The 20,785-nt window shown below is 52.9% G+C and overlaps 7 protein-coding genes across 7 annotated transcripts; 2 read left to right on the plus strand and 5 right to left on the minus strand.

The window, feature by feature from the left end:
- Positions 1-1,471, minus strand: J7T55_000906 (ras-2 protein; the record flags this gene model as incomplete). The annotated part of the gene is made up of 4 exons (XM_053140169.1): positions 1-155; positions 465-502; positions 563-1,137; positions 1,364-1,471. The coding sequence occupies 4 exons, from the start codon at positions 1,469-1,471 to the stop codon at positions 1-3; spliced, it is 876 nt and encodes a 291-aa protein (XP_052996556.1).
- Positions 1,472-5,621: 4,150 nt separating this feature from the next.
- J7T55_000907 (uncharacterized protein) lies at positions 5,622-6,335 on the plus strand (the record flags this gene model as incomplete). The annotated part of the gene is made up of 2 exons (XM_053140170.1): positions 5,622-5,666; positions 6,171-6,335. The coding sequence occupies 2 exons, from the start codon at positions 5,622-5,624 to the stop codon at positions 6,333-6,335; spliced, it is 210 nt and encodes a 69-aa protein (XP_052996557.1).
- Positions 6,336-8,808: 2,473 nt separating this feature from the next.
- J7T55_000908 ((S)-2-haloacid dehalogenase 1) lies at positions 8,809-9,651 on the minus strand (the record flags this gene model as incomplete). Its single annotated transcript, XM_053140171.1, has 1 exon — positions 8,809-9,651. The coding sequence occupies one exon, from the start codon at positions 9,649-9,651 to the stop codon at positions 8,809-8,811; it is 843 nt and encodes a 280-aa protein (XP_052996558.1).
- A 724-nt stretch (positions 9,652-10,375) lies between these two features.
- On the minus strand, positions 10,376-12,384 carry J7T55_000909 (cytochrome P450; the record flags this gene model as incomplete). Its single annotated transcript, XM_053140175.1, has 8 exons — positions 10,376-10,538; positions 10,599-10,836; positions 10,895-11,177; positions 11,231-11,348; positions 11,426-11,522; positions 11,580-11,913; positions 11,966-12,088; positions 12,277-12,384. 8 exons carry the CDS (start codon positions 12,382-12,384, stop codon positions 10,376-10,378), a joined length of 1,464 nt encoding a protein of 487 aa, XP_052996559.1.
- Positions 12,385-13,945: 1,561 nt separating this feature from the next.
- Positions 13,946-14,827, minus strand: J7T55_000910 (uncharacterized protein; the record flags this gene model as incomplete). The annotated part of the gene is made up of 2 exons (XM_053140176.1): positions 13,946-14,337; positions 14,389-14,827. 2 exons carry the CDS (start codon positions 14,825-14,827, stop codon positions 13,946-13,948), a joined length of 831 nt encoding a protein of 276 aa, XP_052996560.1.
- A 1,609-nt stretch (positions 14,828-16,436) lies between these two features.
- Positions 16,437-18,620, plus strand: J7T55_000911 (uncharacterized protein; the record flags this gene model as incomplete). Its single annotated transcript, XM_053140177.1, has 2 exons — positions 16,437-18,513; positions 18,601-18,620. 2 exons carry the CDS (start codon positions 16,437-16,439, stop codon positions 18,618-18,620), a joined length of 2,097 nt encoding a protein of 698 aa, XP_052996561.1.
- A 584-nt stretch (positions 18,621-19,204) lies between these two features.
- Positions 19,205-19,795, minus strand: J7T55_000912 (uncharacterized protein; the record flags this gene model as incomplete). Its single annotated transcript, XM_053140178.1, has 2 exons — positions 19,205-19,545; positions 19,633-19,795. The coding sequence occupies 2 exons, from the start codon at positions 19,793-19,795 to the stop codon at positions 19,205-19,207; spliced, it is 504 nt and encodes a 167-aa protein (XP_052996562.1).
- Between the last annotated feature and the right edge of the window lie 990 nt (positions 19,796-20,785).

Here is a 20,785-nt window from a genome sequence, read left to right on the forward strand (position 1 = left end):
TCACTCGCCCTGAACCCGTCCGCCGCTTTGCGAGCCCTCGCCCAGGAGCTGGATATTGTCCGACAGGCGAGCTGTTTCGTTTTCCTCGCGTAGCGACATCAACACGTCGTCGCACTTTGGGTCCCAGACCCATTGAACTCCGTAAACACCAGTAGCTGTCCTTTTCAGATCTTGAGATGGATGATCACCTTTCTTTCCTGGGTTGATTAAACCAGATCCTGACGCCCCAGCAATGCCTCTTTTTAAATCGTGCGCCGTTCGCCAGGTCGTCAAAGTGGTGGTTGGATACTTCGTGTATCCTTCGAAACATAGATGCCAGGCAGAAAACAGATCCGGATTTGGACTGTGTGTGAAAACTGTGACAAAATTCGAACAGTGAAGTTTCGAGAAGACGCTGCCGCGCTGCAGCGTGTTTTGTTCGTCATCGAGTTCTTCTTGATCCAGCATCCCCTATCCTCGCGTACTCGTAATCGGTAGCACGATCTGTACCATGTTGCCGTGGCTCGAAAGTGGAGGATTTGGGGCCATATTGGTTAAGAGATGCGCTCATAATATCACACACTTCTTGTCTCCCTTCCTTCTGTATCGCCTGTCCTCGGGCATGGTGTCACGACGGCCTGGGGCCGCGCCGTTGGCTGGCCTGGACCCGCCGCCTGAAGAGTACGAGGCCGCATTTTGCCGCCTTATTATTCTCACAACGTCAAAGAAGGCCTTCTCAACATTGATGCAGTTCTTCGCTGACGCCTCGACAAATTCACACCCCAGTTCGCGCGCCAGAGCGTGGCCTTCTTGCGTCGATACCTCGCGCTCGGTCACTCGGTCGCTCTTGTTACCAACCAACATGATGGGGACATTGATCGGGCCACCGGCGGCGGCCATCGGCGAGCCAGGATATGACGACGAGCCTCCTGTAGACTCCTTGACTCGATAGATCTGATGATGGAATCTTTTGATCCGGGAGAAGGACGACCGAGAGGAAATGCTGTACACCAGAACGAACCCCTCGCCGTCTCGAATCCATTGGTCCCGCAACGCAGTGTACTCTTCTTGGCCGGCTGTGTCGAGAACCTCAAGCATGCATGCTTGCCCGTCTATGACGACTTGTTTGCGGTACGAGTCCTCGATCGTGGGGTCATACTAAAAGGCGAGAAGGGGTTAGACTGGCTGAACATCGACTTTGGTGATATCGGGAGGGTGATGGGGAATCCATGGGCCCGAGACCCCTCATGGCGGAGATAGGCAGTCGAAAGGTTGCATAAGACAGTCTTGATGGCCGAGAGCGAACACGAAGAGCCCGTCGCGACGAGATAAAAATCGCGTGTTGCCACGAGGGCTGGGCCGGGAAAGAAGGGAAACGACTCACGGTCTCTATGAAATGTTGTAGACACAGTTGAATGGTCAGGGCAGTCTTGCCTACACCACCATCGCCCAGCACCACGATCTTGTGCGGTGTTGTAAATCTTCCAGCCATTGTAGGTTCGGAAGGGGGAGGACAGCGCGAAGGCCTGATGTGGCCGTGTAATCGTGCGAACCAGAGGGGCTTTCTGCAGGAGTCGTCGGTGTGTGTGAGGAGCAGAGATATTGGGCGACAGAGCAGGAAGCAGCTGCGAAGGAGGGGTCCGCGGTAGATTGAACGAGGTGGAGATCAACGGCCGGGTCAGCTAGCAGGGCGTAGGTACCAGGCTGGAGGGGAGTCGGGGCCAGGGGGCGGAGGGGATTGTTCTCGAAGAGACAAAGGGTGGCTTGTCTTTAGTCGCGCAGGTATTTGAGACAAGCGGTCGGAGGCGATCCAGAGGGCTGGAGACTGTTTTTGAAGTGTTGTGTTGTCGCCGGGTTCGGGAGGTGCTGGACCGGTTGGGTGGAGGAGGGAGGAGGTGGTGTGTGTGGTAGAAGTTGGGCAAGGCTCGCCTTAAGGAATTGATTTGGTGAGGGGGGGGTGGTTGGACTGGACTGGACTGGACTGGACTGGCTTGGACTGGATTGGACTGGATTTGGATTGATGCAAGGTGCGAGATGCAAGATGCAAGATTGCAGGCAGTGCGGGAAAAGATCAGGCTGGGATGAAGGGAGCCCACTTGATAATGAAGAGCTCGAATGAGTGATTGAACAAGCGAGCGAGAGAGTGAGTGAGTGAGTGATGGGTGAAATTGATTGATGGGTTGGTCGGTCGGTCTGTTGGTTGGTTGACTGGATGACGGACGGACGGACTTGACTTGACTTGCTTGACTGCGTGCTTTGCTGCGTCAAGAGAGGTAGGGCAGGGACCGTCTCTGTACCGCACCGTATGTAGCCCAGTCAGGGTAATAATAAGCAATAAAGTAAAGCGATGCTCTACCCTTCTCTGCTGTGCTGTGGTGCTGTGCTGCTCTTTCTGCTTGTCTGTTTGGTGGGAAGGAGTGTGGGAATGGTGGAGAACCTTGGAAGAGGGCGGGCAGGCCCAAGCTTTGGAGAGGGGGGGCACTGGGGGGCACTGGGGGGGGGGCTTTCTGTCTAGGACTGGGATGGCACCAGAGGGCAAAGAGGGCCTGAGAGGCAGGACCAGGGCCCCAGGGTTGCGGGTGGGAATTGATATGCCACCGGAATAACCTAGGGGAATTGGAAGTGGAATTGGAATTGGGAGGGCAAAAAAAAAAATAGGGCCCAGGCCACTTGAGCAAGGCGCAGAAATGCGGGTAGACCTGGGCAGGTGGTGAGGTAGCTAGGTACCTAGGTAGCTACCTCTAGGTGCCCAGGGTAGGGTGCTGCGGCAGACGGCAGAGGGCACAGAAGGAGAGTGGAAGAGTGGGTGGCCAGCCCAAGAGGAGAGCAACCATCTGCCCGCCTCCCCACCCTTCCTTTGTCAGTGCCACCTTAACAGCTTGGCATCGCATCTCGCCGTGGCTTTGGTGGGATGATCCTGTAGCCCTGCTAGAGCCACAGGTCCAGACGCGCGTGGTTGGTCAGGCTAACAGTAATAACTTGACTGCCCCATGGACGGGTGGTGCGTCTATGTGCTGTGGATTTTCTTTCTCGGTTTTCAGCAACCGACAAGCAGTTAGCCATCTGAGGCCTGCCTCGACTAGAATCGTGATGTGGACTGGGTGGACTCTGTGGCGGAATTCTGTGGCGGACTCTGGACAAACAGCAGCAGCAGCACCTGGCCACAAAGTCCGTTTTTCCTTGCTTACATACTGTACGGCACGGTAGCGCACGGCACGGCACGAGCACGTCTTCCTCCTGGCGCTGACCGTGTCCGTGACCTTGGTGGCCGACCACTTGCATCGCATGCTCCTGCTTTATCTGTCCGTATGTGGAGCCTTGGCCTACTGTACCGCAGTATGTGCAGGGTAGAGTATGGCAGGGAAGAGCAGGGCAGAGCAGGACATGAGCAGGAAGGACATGAGGTCGTCCAAGTCAATCCCAATATCAGCTTGATGAAAGAGCCCGACCAAGCAGCCAAGATGGGCTGAGAGGGAGCCGTCGATGCCCACTCGGAACCCATGCCATGGATCGTCTCCTGAATCGAGCTCGCCCGGCTCGACGACGACAGCCGGCACCCTTGGCATGTGGCATGGGGCCTGGGGCCTGGGCACAGCATGGCATGGCATGGGCATGGGCATACCCATCCACCATCCCAGCATCAATCACAATCACAAAATGACAGCAGCCCCCTCCATCAACAACCCTGGCCGCCGAGCGCCTCCCGGAAGGGTAGGGGTAGGGCTCAGATTCTTTCGGCGGCCATGATGGTATTGGCGGGAGCAGCACGAGACCCACGCTGCTCAGGGATCGGCGACCTTAGGCGAGGCGTTCCGTTTGATGAGCCCCGTTGATGGAGGTGGTCCCGCCCCGTCGGGACATGAGGTGCAAGTGGAGGCGGGAGCAGCTTGCGAGTTGACAGGTGGGCTGGTGGGCTGGTGGGCAGGTGGGCGAGCGGGCGAGCGAAGAGGCCTTGTCGTGGCTTGTCATGTCTTGTGTGTCTTTGTGTCGTGTTCAGGCGTTTCCCAATGTTTGGCACGCCAGAACCGGGGATCGTTACTGCGTACGGTTTGACGGGACGGGCAGGGCAGGACAGGGCAGGGGACAGCAGGGCTCGCTTGCAGGACCCGAGGGCTCTCGCTCCCAGAGATTGCGACTGTTGAAGCCCAAGGCCCCCAGCCCAAGCTTAGGCCCTCATCTGGCTTAATCTGGAATGTCAATTGGCAACCGAGGAGACGAGTGATAATATGCTGCGTAGGCTGGATCAATCTGGTCACAATAGGGGTTGAGTTGATGAGTGCGCTGCGTGCTGCGTCAACGTGCTGGGCACCGTGCAGACTAGCAGAAGCGGGCACGGTCAGGCGGGCGCGGAATGGCAGCCAGAACATGGCTGAGTTGAACTGGGCAGCACAGTCTGATATTTTTTGAAGGCACTCAAAACCGCGGGCGCCGTGGAAAGCGTGGGCCACGCTGCCCATGCACTTGGGCTTGACGACTGCAGACGGACTGCACTGCATTGGCGGGGGGAACGGGAGCTGGGTCCCCAATCTTGCAGGGGCAGGGATGAGTGCTGCTGGTGATGCTGGTGATGCTGGTAAATGCTGGCCGCATGGGCATGGTATAGTCAGTGATACCTGGAATAGCTTACCACATGAGCATGCCGACCTCCACCTCGCCTTGCCATGTCGAAACGTAGTCGACAGACTCATCGACAGACTGACGTGTATGTGCAAGCCCACATAGGGGAGACAAACATAGTCAATACGAATTGGAATTCACAGGTCTGTTGGACTGCAGCACGGTACATCGTCTAGCAGATATCAGATATCAGGCAATTGCCAACTGGCATCAGGCAGCAGGAGGTCAGGTATAAGGATACCTAGGTACTTGCCTTGACACGTCCATCACATATGCTATAAGGACACGAGGCAGGAAGGCAGGAAGGCATGAGTGCCCAGTCCAGAAGCCACCAGACAACAGAAATGGAAACAATCAAATTGTTTGCAGAGGCAGCAGCGGGCCAGGACAGAAGAAGGTGCCACTGCCAGCCCAAGCGAGGAAGCTCAGACCATCCTGCCCACGTGGGAATGGGTCTCTCCTCTTGCTCGCATCGCTGATGCGAAACATGGGAGACAATGAGATAATCAGAGCCGAATTGGACTGATAGAATGAATCGAAGCCCACGGGCCTGACGGGGTGCTTTGCTTTGATTGTCCTGTCTTGTCAGGACCGCTGGCTGGGCCTTCGACGCGTCGACACGAGGCGGTCACGACACCTCAATCTCCTCGGTCTCCTCCTCCTCCTCCTCCTCTTCCTGCTACTCCTGCTGCTACTGCGATCGCTGGGGACGCCATCACGACCCATCGTTAATAAACCATGCCGGCATAACTGGCGTCATGTTCGGCCTTCCGCCCACCGTGACACTACGCAGCACGGGACAGTACGGACCCAACGTAGCATCGTTAACGTTGCTCGACCTGGATAGACCTTGATCACTACCCATCATCACCTGCTGCACAGTCTCGACCTTCTCCACACGCAGCAATCGCACGCCCTCAATCAAGCACCTGTCGCTCCCTTCAGACCTCCTCCCTGTCGGCTGCCGCCCCCCCTGCCCCCTGGCCCTCCCCCCCTCTTCGCGCCTCCCCCAACCCGGACACGATATGATTGGTCTCCAAAACGCCAAGGTCAACGTCGCCATCGTCGTCGTCAACAACATCTGTAACACAGGCACTCACTGCGCTACGTAGAACTGGTAGAGCGCCGCTGTCGAAATGACCATCTTGCCGTTTTAAGATGCTGACCGGCGCTTAGGACCCGGACCCTGGCCCATTGTTCTAAAATCCTCATACAACATTTCCAATCGAGTGTCGGCTGCTAGATCTGATCAGGCGTGGCTGCCGTCAAAAAGCAAGGGGGGAAGCGTGTCAATCTCGGCAAAAGAACCATGCCTACATACCTCCGAACGACACAAGAGCAATGACAAACACAGCAACACGCGCCGGACCCTTCGGACCAACCTGTCGTACTTTCTTCTCATTCCAGCCTACGAAGATACTTTCTCGGGCCAGGTTTTGACTCGACGCCTCGGCCCGTTCACGACCTTTCTTTTACAGCCCGTCGGTATGCACAGCCACCATGCTGGCACGGAGGTCGCATGCCAGCCCTCACGAAGCTTCGGCCCAAGGTTTGAATACTCGCAGCAGTCCTAGATCACGTGGAGACTACGCTTCACCTCACCAAACCTCGAGCCGAGACAGGGGCCAGGGGCCTCGGAGATTAACGTGCCAAAGGACGAGGCAGAGATTGCCAAAGACGACGAGACCGACTCCTTCTGGAAGACGCCCATTTACCTGCGCCTGGCCGGACTGACATGACAAAATGTGACACGTCCTTCCTTCCACCGGCTGCCGGCGACTCATCCAAAATAATCGACCGAGCGGTTAAACCCGCTACTAGGGGGAGGGGTGTTGGAAAAGCAAACTACACATCACGCCCTCCGCTGTCACTCTCACTTGCCCTTCAACAGCTTGGCCGCGGAGAACCGATCGTTGAGATCCATGTCACTACAATTTCGGCCACAAGCTTTAGCCTGATAGGATCAAGAACGCCTACGACTGATAGCAGCGCTCAGGGCGACTGAGGCCGAGTGCCCAAGACACCGCGCGATGTCTGGGCAAGGCCTGGCGCGATTTGTCAAGACCGGCCGGCCAGGTCCTGACCGAAAGCCCACGTCGACCACCTCGGAGCTAACCGCCCTTATGTGCGTGTGCGGCCTGGACGGACGGCCGGCCTTCTCTTCTCGCCGAGGGTTTTCTTCTCTCGGGTGGCTGCTTCTGGGTTGGCCGTCGCACAAGTTTATTTGCCTCCATCGACCTCCCGTGTGCGAACAAAGCACATGAAATCTTGATCTCTGTGCCCGCTTGCTTGCCTCCCCTACTCCGATATGTCATAAAATGGCCCGGCGTGCTATATCGCAGACATTGCCGTGCAGGGCAGGTGGACAATAGATTGACAACGAATATCATGGTGGGCGATGGGCGCGTGGGGGTGGCTTCCGGGCGCCTTGCGACCATACAATACGCCATTATGCCTCAAAAAGTACCAGGTCTGCACTGCTTCTGATGCTGTTGGTGGGCAGATTTGAGATTTCTCCACCTCACAGTATCTCTCTTTCTCTCTCAAACGCACACTCTTCCTTTGTCTGTCTATGTGCCTCTCACCCCACGTCCCAGGAAGGCCACCCTGCTTATCACACGTCAACGATTTTCGGCGGAGAATCCCCTGTCATCGAGTCAGTCAGTGCCGGCGCGGGCACCCGTCAGAGTCTCACCCGTGTGCGAGCGTGCCACCCGGCACAGCATGCGAGACAGCCAGCGGCGCCCGCAGATCAGTCGGATGTTTATTATATGAGGCTCTCCTTGCGTGCGGTCTGCTGACGTGCTGCCGCCGACCCGAGATGTTGTGTGCAGGTCGTTCTTTCTTCGAGACTGCCTTTGGATACCATCGGTTATTCCCGCGAGTGCGCGTGGAGGGTGGCGCAAGTGCGCAGCGAGGACGATCTGTGCGGTGCATTGTGGAGTGCTTTCGCAGACATGTCACCATGGCCGGCTAAGGCTTGGTGGCCAGTCTCTGGGAGGACTGTCTTGATGCAGCACAAGGTCCGATTAGCCGGCTGTTGTTGGGTCCTATCCCACTGCGAGGCTGCGAGGGAACCGTTGACAGTTACACTGCTCTCCAAGACCTAGAATCCTGCTCCCAGAGCCGTACGGATAGTATGGGCTGATTTCTCGTTCCCCGGTCCACCCTTTGGAGGTAATCGAACATTTTCTTTCTCAGTTCGGGAGGGTGTCGAAGGTTGCCGAGTTTTGCTGGGGTTCCCAGATACTTGGCGCACAAGTGATTCCCCCGAACGGGTGCAGAAATCCCCCCAGAAAACCCTGGGTCCAGAACACGCGGGTTCCTGGACACATCGGGCACGAGCGCCGGCGCGGGACCGCTTTGGGTGGTCAGCTATCCAACGCATCACTGCCGCAACGGGCCCTTGATGACTCGATACCAAAATAATTGTCATTGATCTGCCGATGTCATTTCGAGATGGGCTCCCAGCCGCCGTTGTGGTTTTCACTCGCTTGTAATCCTACCAAGGCGGGAAGGGCCGGCCGGGGAGGGGGAGTTGCATGTTCTCATCGAGTGTCATTTTTTATGCAGGAGAGCTCATAGGCGGTTCTGGTAAATGTGGTGCATGCTGTTGATGACAATACCGCCGCTAGCATGTGATGTTGCTCTGATGCTTGCGTATGTAAACAACTCGTTCCCAAAGGTGCAGCATCCTCCGAGAGTAGCTCATGTCGCGCTGCGGGTGGGTGGTATCTGGCGGTGAGTGGGTGTGAGAGTACGTGGACGTGACGACTCCAGCCGAGATCACCATTCAGCAATTTTCCGTCTTATATGTTCATCTTGCGATCATTTTACGTCTAAATTGCCCTTCCACTTGCATAGCGTGTGTGATCTTTGCCGCGGAGTTGACCCTTGTTCCTACCATCTTGGGATCGTGGGACAACCGCTGTGTGCAGGACAGACTTGTCGAAAAGCCATTGATGGCCATGTCAACCCATTTGCAGCTTGGTAGCGGGTACGAGCGAATATCAGTGTGAAATATGGTGGCTTTTGCAGCCTCAAGTGGTGATCCTGGCCTTGCGCCGCCTCGCCGCCAGGTGATGTGATGTGCCGCTCCAATGTCTGGGAAGGGCATGATCAAATAGGCGACGAAGACAGACTCAAGGACAAAGGAAAGACGGGTGCACAGAAGAGCATAACCAATCAAAATACAACAACCTCTCTCCTTCCTTAGCGAACAGCACCTAATCTTCTCGCAACCTCCACAAACCCCCCTTCATCCACCCCAACCCAAAGATCAACCCAGCCTCTCGCAGCCTCATACCTCTCACTGCCAACATCCCAGTCCTCCTCCCGCTTCCGCTCAACATATACCGTCCGCAGCCCCAGCTGCCTCGCAGCATCGAGATCTCCCAAGTGCGCAGCAACCATAGCCACCTCCCCAGGCAGAACACCCAGCCTCTCCACCGCGCCGAGGTACACCTGCGGGTCCGTCTTATACGCGCCAAAGTCCTCCGCCGAGAACAACACGCCGAACTCCAGCCCCCCAAAGGCATCTAGGTCCGCCAGCAGCGCGCGATTCCCGTTCGACAGCGACGCAGTCACCAGCCCGAGGCCCCCCTCCGCGCCCTCCGCGCCCGCGCCGCCTCCGAGCGCGCGCAGCCCGGCCGCCGAGTCCGGCCACGGCGCCAGCCGGTGCCACACGAGGCTCAGGTCGCGCAGCGCGTCCGGGCCGAGCAAGCCGGCGAGCCCGTGCTCGTCGAGGAGCTGTACCAGGCTGTCGTAGTGGTGCGCGTCCACGTCCTTCCACGGGTCCGTGCCGGGGCGGAAGCCGCGCGTGAAGCGCTTGTAGCTGTCGCGCCACTCCTGTGCCAGGGCGGCGATGTCGGCGTCTGTCAGGGCCTGGGCGCGGGCTGCTGCTGCTTCGGCGGACGGGGAGGGTGATGGTGGTTTGGACCTTAGGGCTGTGGATAGGGCGGTTTGGACTGTGGTGCGCCAGTCTACTACTGTGCCGAAGACGTCGAATGTTAGGGCTTTTATGCCCTTTAGGGCTTGTATGCCGTGGTCTGACATATCGGTAGTAAGAAGTCGGCTAGCGTGCTTTGACAGTATCAATCTTAGGCACGATATACATGAGATGTTTTCGGATAGTGGCGTTCGGATAGTGGCGTGCGCGCAGGCTGTACGCGAACAGACTTTGAGTCAACGGCGGGGTGTCACCGATGTCTCCTCACTGGACTGGATTGACGTCAATTATTCTAGACGTTGTGCTAGCGGGATTTCGCCATCGGCTTTGGAATGCTTATCTTGACGATCCGAGATACAAAGTAATGAAACTTGTGGAAGCATATAGTGCACAGCTAAAAGATGTACATTAGCTATCAAAGGAAAGACATAAACAATTTGCTATTGCAAATGTCGACCATTCTCGCGAACAGCTTATTGCGATGGTACACTTGAGGACCGAGCGAGCCACATCGCTTCCCTAATTCACTACACAGCAGCCAGATGGCCTGCATATTGCTCTATCGTAAATCAACTGTCTCGCTCCAATGTTCTTTCCAGCTTTCCAGCAAAGCCTCGTCTTCTGGCGTGGGCAAGCCCACGCTGGTCGATTTCTGGCAAGTCAACGCCCACAGCCGCGAGTCAACACGTTTCAACAACTAGATATATAGAAGCAACGCAATCTACTCTAGTTCTAATACAATCAACCCATCCAGTGGAATAATCCAATCAGAAAATTTGCATTTCAACGGCTGGCAGATCATGTGTCTGGTAGCACCCTAGGGGTTGATGATCACAATTGCTCTAAAATGAACTGTGTGGATTCATACGGCATTGTGAATGTTTCCCAGGACCACCTTGTCCGTGCGTTCTCATCTTTGAGCCTCAGATTATACTTCATGAGCAACTGCGATACCACCATCTTGATCACCAATGAGGCATGAATCCTACCGGGACTGTATTGTTGCTTGTTAGCGAGCGGCAACTTAACCGTAGTGCAGCTCCTCACTACTTACCATGCGAGAGATCCATAACCCCACACGGGAAATGTCTCTGAGATTTCTGTGAATTTCCGCTGCTGATCTTTAGGATTATCCGGTAGAAATCGAGCAGGTTCGAAGGAATCGGGTCCAGGATAAGTTTCCGGGTTGTGCATGAGATTATACGCTGACACGCAGACTGTGGCGCCTTTCGGGACGGACAAGGTGCCATTAGAGAAGGTATAAGGCTCCAGTGCTTTTCGGCGGATGGCAACTATTGATGCGATTAGCACACCGTATTCTGATCCGGGGTTTGATGAGGCTATTCTTACGTGTATCCAGTGGGTTGAGCCTGACAGTTTCCTTGATAAAGCTGTCCAGAAGAGGTAACTGCTCCAAAGTTTCATAGTCAAGCGGAAGATGCTGCTCTAGCTCCTGACGAAGCGAGACTTGCCATTCCTTCCGTGCACATAGCTCCAGTATAATGAAGTGCAGATTCATCCACGGCTGATGAGAGGCCGCAAACCAAATTCCCAGGAGAGATTGCGAAAGTAGCTCAGGATTCCAGTAGTCGCTGTCATCAGCTAATTCAGTCATATTGTGCATAATGGTAAGCTGCATGGAATATAAGTCAATGTTCATAATTCGGATTGCGCCAAGCAACATACACGTTTAGTGAGATCGGGTTCATCCCAATTAGAGCGGCCCGGTCCCATGTACTCAAAAAGGCGGCCCTGGATCAGGCGCATGGCCTCACCCCGGTTTGTGAGAAACATATGCACAACACTGATCAAGTTAGATAGAATGAAATCTCCAGTCTCGCAAAAGGGAAAGGAGGCCATGGCCAAAGGGCGAAGACATACGGAGACATCAATGATGGCGTGATCTGAAAGGCAGCCATGCACCTAACTATATCTCGAGGATAGCGTAGGAGTGCGTTGGAGAATTTCTCATCAGAAGCTAAATTGACAGTTAAATTCGGGCGTCCATAATGAAAAGTTGATACATCCTGCCTACCAAGGTTTTCACCAAAGAACATGATGCTCATGAGCTTCGAGGCTAGCCGGCGGACTGTCTGTGCAACAGGCAAGGAGGTTCCTTCTGATCTATCAGTCAGCGCCATGTTGATCTCAAGAGTATCCGCATTGAGGGTCCAACCATTGAGTGCGCGTCCGTTGTGAAGCTCTTTGGCTAGACTGCTGTCCAACTGAGCGAGGAGACGCGGATAGAGGGCACTAAGGTGATTTGGTCCGTTGACTTGAAGAACTCGACTGAAAAGACGTGTCCTGATCACTCTATACGCATTGGTGTTGTGTTCATACTTGTTCATGGTGTGCTTGAAACCAAACATCTGCTCAAAATTAGTTCGGCACGGACGACTTGGAGCAAGGGGGACGGGTTACATCAGCGTAAACAGCTCGCTGTGAGAGACATCCTGCCTCGCTAAACTCAGCGATGTCCTTCTTTGTGGACACGATCACGATTGGGGTGGTTTGCTTCCAAGGCTTGTAATACTTTCCACATTGCTGCGATAATTTTAGTATTGAGTCCCCAAGTAATGTCAAAACGCGTCGAGAGAGGAACTCTGACATAATCTTGCAAAGTGGAAATGACTGAGGAAAATAGAGACAAGATTCCTTTGTACAACGAATATAGAAGCGCCTATATCGCAGGGTTAGACAGTTGGTATCTGCATGGTGGCCTGGATGCTCACAAGACTAGATCTGATATCCGGGTAGGCCGACAACCCGGTGATGACTAGGAAGAGCGCCCAATGAACCCTCTCATCATCGACAATGTGCTTAATATCCATGAGAGGCATGGTTGAAGGTGGATGTCTGGACGGATCCGAATACCAAATAGATATTGATCGATGTTTTCTGTTGTGATGGAAGTGTCAGGACGAGTCAAAAGATTGCACGTATGAGGTTTGCGTCAATTGATGAGATGCGCGAGACAGTCTGGACTCGCTGTGCCTGACCTTATGAATCATCAGCGGCGCCTCTTCTTGCCACCCGACCGACTGAAGCTCCTGAGTGAGCAAATGGAGATCCTTCGCCGCGCAAATAGCCAACCACTCGCTTGATCAGTGCGTGTGTATGGGGACATCCTCCGCCAAGCCCTGCGTGGCGGTCGACCTCAATGCATAGTAAGCCTGCTACAGCCTCGATTTGGATGCGTGAGAATTTGAAGTTGTGTTGATGAATGACTATCGCTCTGTTAGGAGATGGTATGCCAAGTCTATAGGAGGTGTAAGTCATCGATCGATTGGATGTACATGTGGCGGCCTAAGTGCTAGAGTAGGTAGGCGTCAGCAAGGGCAGAAGGCCAATGCATTTAATGTCCGCTAGGTAGGAACTTTATCCTTGTTCTGTGTACAGAAGGATTTGAGCGCGATAACGGGTCACAGTAGCGCTGCTCCTGACAACTCACTGCCTCAGTGGCTTGTCGGACTGCACATACAAAGTAATCATAGTGCGAGCAGTCCGAGCTTCGGGCTGTACAACAAATCGCGCTTATTGCGCAGTTGTACCACACCGATATGGGCTGTGTATTGTGACTGGAAGTGTGCCATAGCAATTCATTCTCAATCCAATAAAAAGTTATACATAGTGTATGTTCCTTTGGGACCTATGGCAACCAGAATTCGGATTCTTCCGTTTGTGAGGGATTTCCACCATCAAGCTTATACTATTAGCCCTTAGGGCTACGAAATGCTGTGTAACACCCTTCACGGCCAAACTTCGTTGTCTCTATCGTAATTTTTTCTTTGATCTCACTCGATATCTGGTTTGCCTTAGCGGCCACGGTAGGCACAGCATGACACCCTCGCATTATCTTTTCGATGCAGGTAACGCAAGGATTCTTTTTTTGCGGTGGACAAGCTTATGCAGATGGTTAGGCGTATTGGCAGTCCCATGCATCAAATGACCCTTTGAAATCAAATATTTTTACGTCTGGGGCATGTCTTTCTACAATATTGATGGGGTTACTCGCGAGACGCCCTCGCCACTCGTTTTGGCACATCAGTGTGTCACGCAGTGGGCTAAGGCAATAACGCTGTACCAATCGGAATTGATGGGTTCAACGTCCAATAAGATCTCCAAGTACGGGGAGTAACACCGATCGATAAGGCGTCGAACGTATATCGAGTTAGATTTGCTTGGTGTCTGAGAGCTTCTCATCGCGAATTGATGGTTCCAAATTGACCTAGAAACCTAGATTATAGGAAGACCCAAGTTGTTGTGACCTCCCTTCCTAATTTCCTTAAATTGCCGACAAGAGCAAGATGAAAATGTTCTTGTCACGACTTGTAGCCCAATCCGTCTTACTTCAAAGTATCCAGCCCACATCCAAACGAAACTCCAGCATCCTTTCCGCGGTTAGTATACTGAAAACAAGGAATTATGTTGGACTGACGACGGCGGATTGGGGCACTTCCGTTGCTGTTGTACTTTTTCGAGTATTTCAGCATTGATATCATACCAGAATCGGCCTGTGGTTCGATCTATAATCTTGTCCGCAACCACCGCTGTATATTCTGCTGTCTCCATCCGGGGCAGTTGGTCTTTGCCTTGAGCTCTACTAGCAATCACGTCCTCGATCCCCTTGTAGAGTGACTGATCCGGTAGTTTGAAATCGCCGAAGTACGTCTGACCCCTGGTTTTCACTGCTCCAGTAACCACTTCAAGCACACCAACGCCGAACGGCGCCAATTCAAGTTGCAAGGTCTCAGCTGCAAGCTCGAGTGATCTCTTGGATGCCGCATATGTTCCTTAGATTTGATGTCAGTTATTTGTTGGGATACAAAGCTCAGTAGACCTACCCATGAATGGGACGTTGATGTACCCCGAGACCGAGGTTATGTACACAGCCATCCCCTTGGCTTTGATAAGCAAGGGAGCAAAAGCTTGGGTGACGGCGAGCGGACCGTAGAAGTTGACTTCAAAGAGGTTCCTGACCACATCCAGGTCCTCGTCTAGAATTGTCATGAAATGATTGCGTCCTGCGTTGCTGATGAGGTAATTCAAAGTGCCACCCGTCTGCTTGGTGACTAATTCGACCGCAGCCCTGATGTCAGCGGAATTGACGACGTCTAGTGTCAGCGTCGTTATATTGGAGAGGTCATTGAGCTTCGACATTTTAGAGGGATCGCGAGCTGTAGCAAAGACATGGAGCCCACGCTTCTGCAAGGCGAGGGCCAGGGCAGAGCCAATGCCGCCATCGCTACAACCAGTGATGAGGACAGTCACCCTTGAAGTCATGGTAAGAGTGACACTACAAAGATATCAGAGCAGAGGGTTGGAAAGTGGTGAGTTTCAGATCAGAAAGATAGGTTAAGAGATGGAAGAAGAGAGCGGGCAGTCACGCTGGAAGTCTTATTCTTTCTAGTGTCTTGTCAGACGGGTCGAATCCCTGATACCAACTGCGTCGACCCAACGACGCCATCTCCATCATTCGGGCGCAGCAATGCAGTCACAAACAACTTGCATATTGTACCACAAACAAGCCAATTGGATTTATACCCCTTTCAGTTCGAGAGGAGAAATTGCTCCTATGTTACACGTCCAATTCTCTGCTAACCGCAGATACAACATCCATTTGCAGACAATAGCAAGAAGAACCTTGCACATTAATCACTCGACGCACGACTGGAGACGATTGATTAAATCTGCAGATGACCAAGTTGGTCACGTAGTTGGTTTCAAAGAATATCAAAACAATTTATTACATGCAATATGCTGCCCCAAAGTTCCGATTCACACTCGGGCTTGTTAATGCACAGGGGCGACCTCGCCGTTTGCATCTTCTTTTACCATCGGGCATTGGGGCTGTCGCCCTTGCTGTTCTCAGCCTCGTCGCAAAGATTGATAATCGGCTGCTCGCATTCTAGAGGCAATAGGCAAATCTATCCATGAATGTCATCAGTGCTGATGATGCCATTTTGGGTCTTATCCAAGTATTGAGTCAATATGAAAGAGAACCAAGACAACCATCTTCTATCAAATTGATCACACACCTAATTGTACCTCAAAGCACGGTTTCTAATTTGTGAAATTGATCACTTCTCATCAAGGGAGCCACAGCGCACAAGAATCCCAAAATTTTGCCTGTCCAAGGAGATGCAAAGTTCTCGAGCCTTCCTCAAGAATTATTACTGGAAGAACATGGCAGGGGAAAATGAACCTTCTCCAGAAATTTTGAAGATCTGCAGACTCTACAGTCAAATCGTATGAGAAAGTTTACCCCCACCGAAAAGGGTAAAGACAAAATGCATCTGTAGGGAAAATTTGGATTCCTTGTGCGCTGTAATTCTTGCCCGCTTTAACAGCGACTCCAATAACGTGAAAGGCATCTCAACGTCCATCCAAAATGAATTCCCCGGCTCGCCCTTTCTTTCGTTCTTTCCTCTTCTTTTTTACTTCTTTTTTACTTCTTTTTTGTGTATGTTTGAAACAGTCACAACAATACCGATTAACGGTGCTCAACCTCATTCTATTGTCATCGTCTAGGTCCTCCTTAAAAGAATAACAAATGGAGGGGCAGACCTAGTGATTATTACCTGAGCCATTTTCGGTTCTTGGCCCCTTATCAGGCCTTTTAAAAGTGATGCTATGCATTATACATGCGTGCACTTCTAGAGACCAATTGTGACTGCAGGTCTGATCCTTAGCCGTCACATGACCGTTCACTCATATTCTCGATGTTACTGGTTGAGTTGGGATGCAAGAGATTAGTAATATAGACATCAGATTGGGCTGCTATCGACCTGACAAGGCCGTGAGTTTGCACAGCTTCTTTCACGTTGGACACCAATACTAGCGTCGCTCTATCTTTGCATGCTTCTTCTGACTCGATCTCTAAGTCGTTGAGATGTCTGACACCGCCTGCCCGAGGATAGTAGGCTGCCTCCTCGATGTTTCTGGCTCGATGCTTGAGGCCTTGGAGGCGGGTCGATCAGACGAGCGCGCGGTTGAGCGCTTACTAGCCATACTGCGCGCTGCTTTAAAGGTTGCACAGGCAGAACAGCGCCACGATCCCGGATCCCTCGTGTTCGTGGGTTTGTTCGGACTGAACACCACCAAAAACCCTGGATGCCCTCCTGGAGTAGACCTGTGCAGTTTCACAGAAGCGATCATTGGCGACGAGTCGGACCACAGATCGGGACATGAACGTCTCATTACCCTGGCGAACGAGGAAAATCGGCCCAACATCACCAGGTACATTCGAAAGAAGCTCACAGACGATGAGGCACGAATCCTTCATGCCCATCTCCAACGGCATCCGGAACGTGTGCTGGAGTTTGTTCACGCAATACCGCCCCCCGAGGAATGGGAAAGTAAGCGAAATGAGGCCCGGACTGGAGGCAAAATATTTGGGTCAGCGGCCTCCGCCGCCATCGCGGTGGTTGGCGGCCCCTTGACACTCCCCGTCCTTGGAGCCGCTGCTGGGCCCGCTGGCTTCCTTGGCGCCGTTGCTGTCGGTTACATAGTTGGCGATAAGGGGGCTGCCGCCACCGTAGATATACTTGAGGATAAAAAGGTGGAGGACTCAGACGCACTACGGCTCGCGCGAAGCATTTGCAACGAGTGGTTGGCCGAATTTGCCAGCCTAACACCCCGCCCAGTGGCCGATGTCATCTTTCAACTGCAACGTCTGCAGAAGCGTATGGACACCAACAGCGAGAATATCCTGCTCGACACTCTGCGCCGTTACTTGTATGGCATGACACCGATGAAAGACACTCTACGCCAGTCCTTGACGGTGTTTCGTGAACATCGTACGGCCAAGCAACGCATTCTTCTCCTAGTGTCGGACGGCTTGTCGACTGATGGCGACCCCCTTCCTCAAGTGCGAGAGCTCGAGCAAGAGAAACCAGAAGTAACCATAGGCACAGTATTTCTTACTGTCAATCGAGGTACCGCCGATCGTCGCATCTATGACCGGCCCTGCAGAGACTGGCACGAAGGGCAGCAGATACTCTTTAGCATGGCATCGAAGGTGTCAATTGACACACATCCGATACCGGTACTTGCAACAATTGGTTGGGACATACCTTCCTCCGGCATTGGCGCACTTTATGCCACGGTGTGCAGCGCAACAGCTCTCGAAGAGTTCTGCTCCATGCTGGTATCGGCGCGATTCGGCGCTGCAGACGCGCTTCTGAATATCGTTGGGCGCCTCAGTCTCGATAAGGTTATCGATGATGGGCATGTGCGCACCTGTCGTCGTCCCTCCGACCAGAAGCGTTCTCCAACTTGCTACGCCCATGCCGTAGCGGCGGTGATTCACATGGCCCTTATCAGGATAATCGGTCGGGTAGGAGGTTATCCCAGTATCAGAAAGATCCGGGAGAGGATCTTGGCAAGCTTCCCACGAAAGCCCCTTGGACACTCCATCGAGGATGTCCTAAATATGACGACCGAATGGTACCCTCCGCTCCAATTTCGCGAGGTGAACGAAGACGGCGCACGTCAGGCTGTTTTGCGTCGACGCCCGGTGCTCGCAACCTTCTTTCTCTCTGCGGAAGGCTGGGAAGTATTCAGCGAACACTTTACGGCGACAGAAACTAGCAAAGTACCGCTGATGAGCACCAAAATGGCTGGACACCGCTCATCGCCTGCTGATGGCGGTCACGCCGTTGTGCTGATACGCTGCGAGCCCCAATCCCTCACGTTTCTTAACTCATGGGGAAAAGAATGGGGTGATAAAGGTAGTTTCAGCATCCAAGATCACACGGTTCTGGAGCTAGATGAAGAAGGGGCACATATGCGATTCTATGACGTCTATTGGGAGGAGAAAGACCTGAAAGATGCAGAAAAGAAGGCATTCGACTTCGAAGTGGACCAGAAACTGAGCGATGGAACGAAAAAGCACCCTAGCCTTCTAGATCTCGAGGCCCGCTGCCCGCATTGCAACAAAAATTCCCCCATAGCCAAGTTCCAGGGAAGTATTCGGGAGGCAAGGTGCCCTCGATGTAGCGAAACGTTTACGCCAGAGTCCTGCCACTTGTTACAAGCCATGTATGCTCGAGCAGGACTTGGAGATACCGAGTGAGAAGCTTCTTCCTACTAAGACCAGGTGTCGGTTTCATAAGGTGTGATTCTCGATGAAGTAAGTTAGGTACTCGTGCACTCTAACGAAGTTTCTCTCTCCCTCTCTCTCGATTTAAGGAAGCCTGGGTGTTGTAATTTCCATCTCGATGAATCACGACTGCTTCACGGACTCAGACTTAGGTTTTAGGCACTATCTAAGGTGCTAGGCAGAATGACATTTTTTTTCCGGCTCTGTCCAAGATACCATAGTCTCGCAACTCAATACAACAGCCAGATGCCAGAGTTTCACCGTACTCATATCCAGCGTCAATAATATTGAGTCGGATGGAGCCTGCCTCGACCGGAGGCTTCTAGGAGAACGTTTCCGTTGACAATTTGAATCGTAGTCTCTAGTAAAGGAGATGCGCAAGAGACCTCGCACATCAAAACAACGCTGAAGGTGGCAGCAGGAGTAAAATGATTACTGAAAAGGTGAGTCTACAAGATCAAATAAAATCAATCAAAACATAGACAAGCTACATGTTCAGCTTATCCAAATGCCGTAGAGTTGCAGACTTCAATGAGACATCAAGTATTCATCCAATCTCATGTACTGATATCATTTCTGTACCGGGCTTTGTCACTCTCAACCCTGGCCATGGCCATTATCCTCAGAGCCTCCATATCATTTTGAGCACGACCAAGAACCCACCCCTTCGCTTCGTTATCCTCGAAGAAGTAGTTAGTATCACGCCACGGACCTAACTCTTTCGGGCACTGAGGGCCAGTCACAACAAATGCTTCTTGCGAGAAGTTGTTTCGCCTGACGGTCTTCTCGGCCCGACGCGGAGTACTAGCCCCAGATTCGGGCTCGGACTGGAGCGTAACACCATGTCTGCTGAGGAGGTCATTCAGGTCCTCTTGGGATACGCTAATCATCCCGTTGTCTGATACTGGGTTGTCAGCGTGTAGGCTCCTGCGTAGGATACATGGGGTGTTCCACGCACCATCTTTGTGAGTCTCCAACAACATACCGAACTTTGGCACTGAATCGCCTAGCGTTTCGAGCTTTTTGTCTATCTTTTTGATTGCTTCCACGCTCAGTTGGGCAGCATCACGAATGCCGTGGGTAATGCCAACCAGCGAAAGTTGTACTCGAGCAATCAGGCCAAGCTTCGCATGGCTCATTTCCTGCATGATCTTGTCGATGGCCCTCCGATTGGAACTACCACGTTGGAGCTGCTGCAAAAATCGCTGCATCCAGTTCGTCCCGCCATTGAGCTCCTCGGGTTACGTTGCCGCTGCTATACCTATTCACTGCACTTGTGACCCATACAACCCTGACATCTTCTTTGGAAAGCACTTTGATAGTCCGTGAAGTAGCTGTTCGGTAGGATCATCCCATGCTCAATTGATATCTTGTCTCCGCGGGTGTGGGCTCTGGCGCAGGACTGCCCATATCCAACGGGCTTAATGATGAAGGTACCCGTCAAGGCGGGGGCCAGCCTCAAGAGCTGGGAGGGCGACCGATTATGCACCGTCCTTGCAATAATTGATCTTCTACCTCTAAGGATATGCAATTGTATATATTCATCTCCAATAGATGTTGAAATTACTTCCGCATTCTAAGTTCTACTGTCTACTTCAAAACCAGGGCAGACTTGTGGCCACGGACGGATGCTGTTGCAGCAGGTTGTGCTCCGGCGCGGGCTCAAGGGTTCAACCCTTCTCGGTGCTCGACCAAAATTCCTCCCGATGACGACGTTCGTACACGGGATGTAGGTTGGTGTCCCGATCTTGCCCCTGAAATCTCCAGGGGCATCTGGGCTAACGACTTTCAACGACCTTGGAGCTGAAATTGTTTGTGCTCAAAGCTCTTCACATCACGTCATGACACGTCGGAAAAAAACCTCGAACATATCTCGGCTCAATGACCGGGTTTTTACAACGATGCCTGGTTTTCTCATAGTATGAGCGCCGAAAGCAAGAGAACATTCCTCCAATGCACTGTTTCGTCGTCAACCGCACACATCAGAGTCGCGGGTCCCACCATTGCCTTTGCTTTTCATCCATTTTCAGGACTCCGGCCCGTCAACAATAAACACGCTCCACCTCTCCGTCTTGGCTTCAACGCCAAGCACCGTGTTCGAGCCCACCCAAACTCCACCAGCCTCCGTCTCATCCGGC

The sequence above is a fragment of the Diaporthe amygdali genome (genome assembly GCF_026229845.1).
Source record: "Diaporthe amygdali strain CAA958 chromosome Unknown NODE_6_length_1560011_cov_65_102424, whole genome shotgun sequence".
NCBI lineage: Eukaryota > Fungi > Ascomycota > Sordariomycetes > Diaporthales > Diaporthaceae > Diaporthe > Diaporthe amygdali.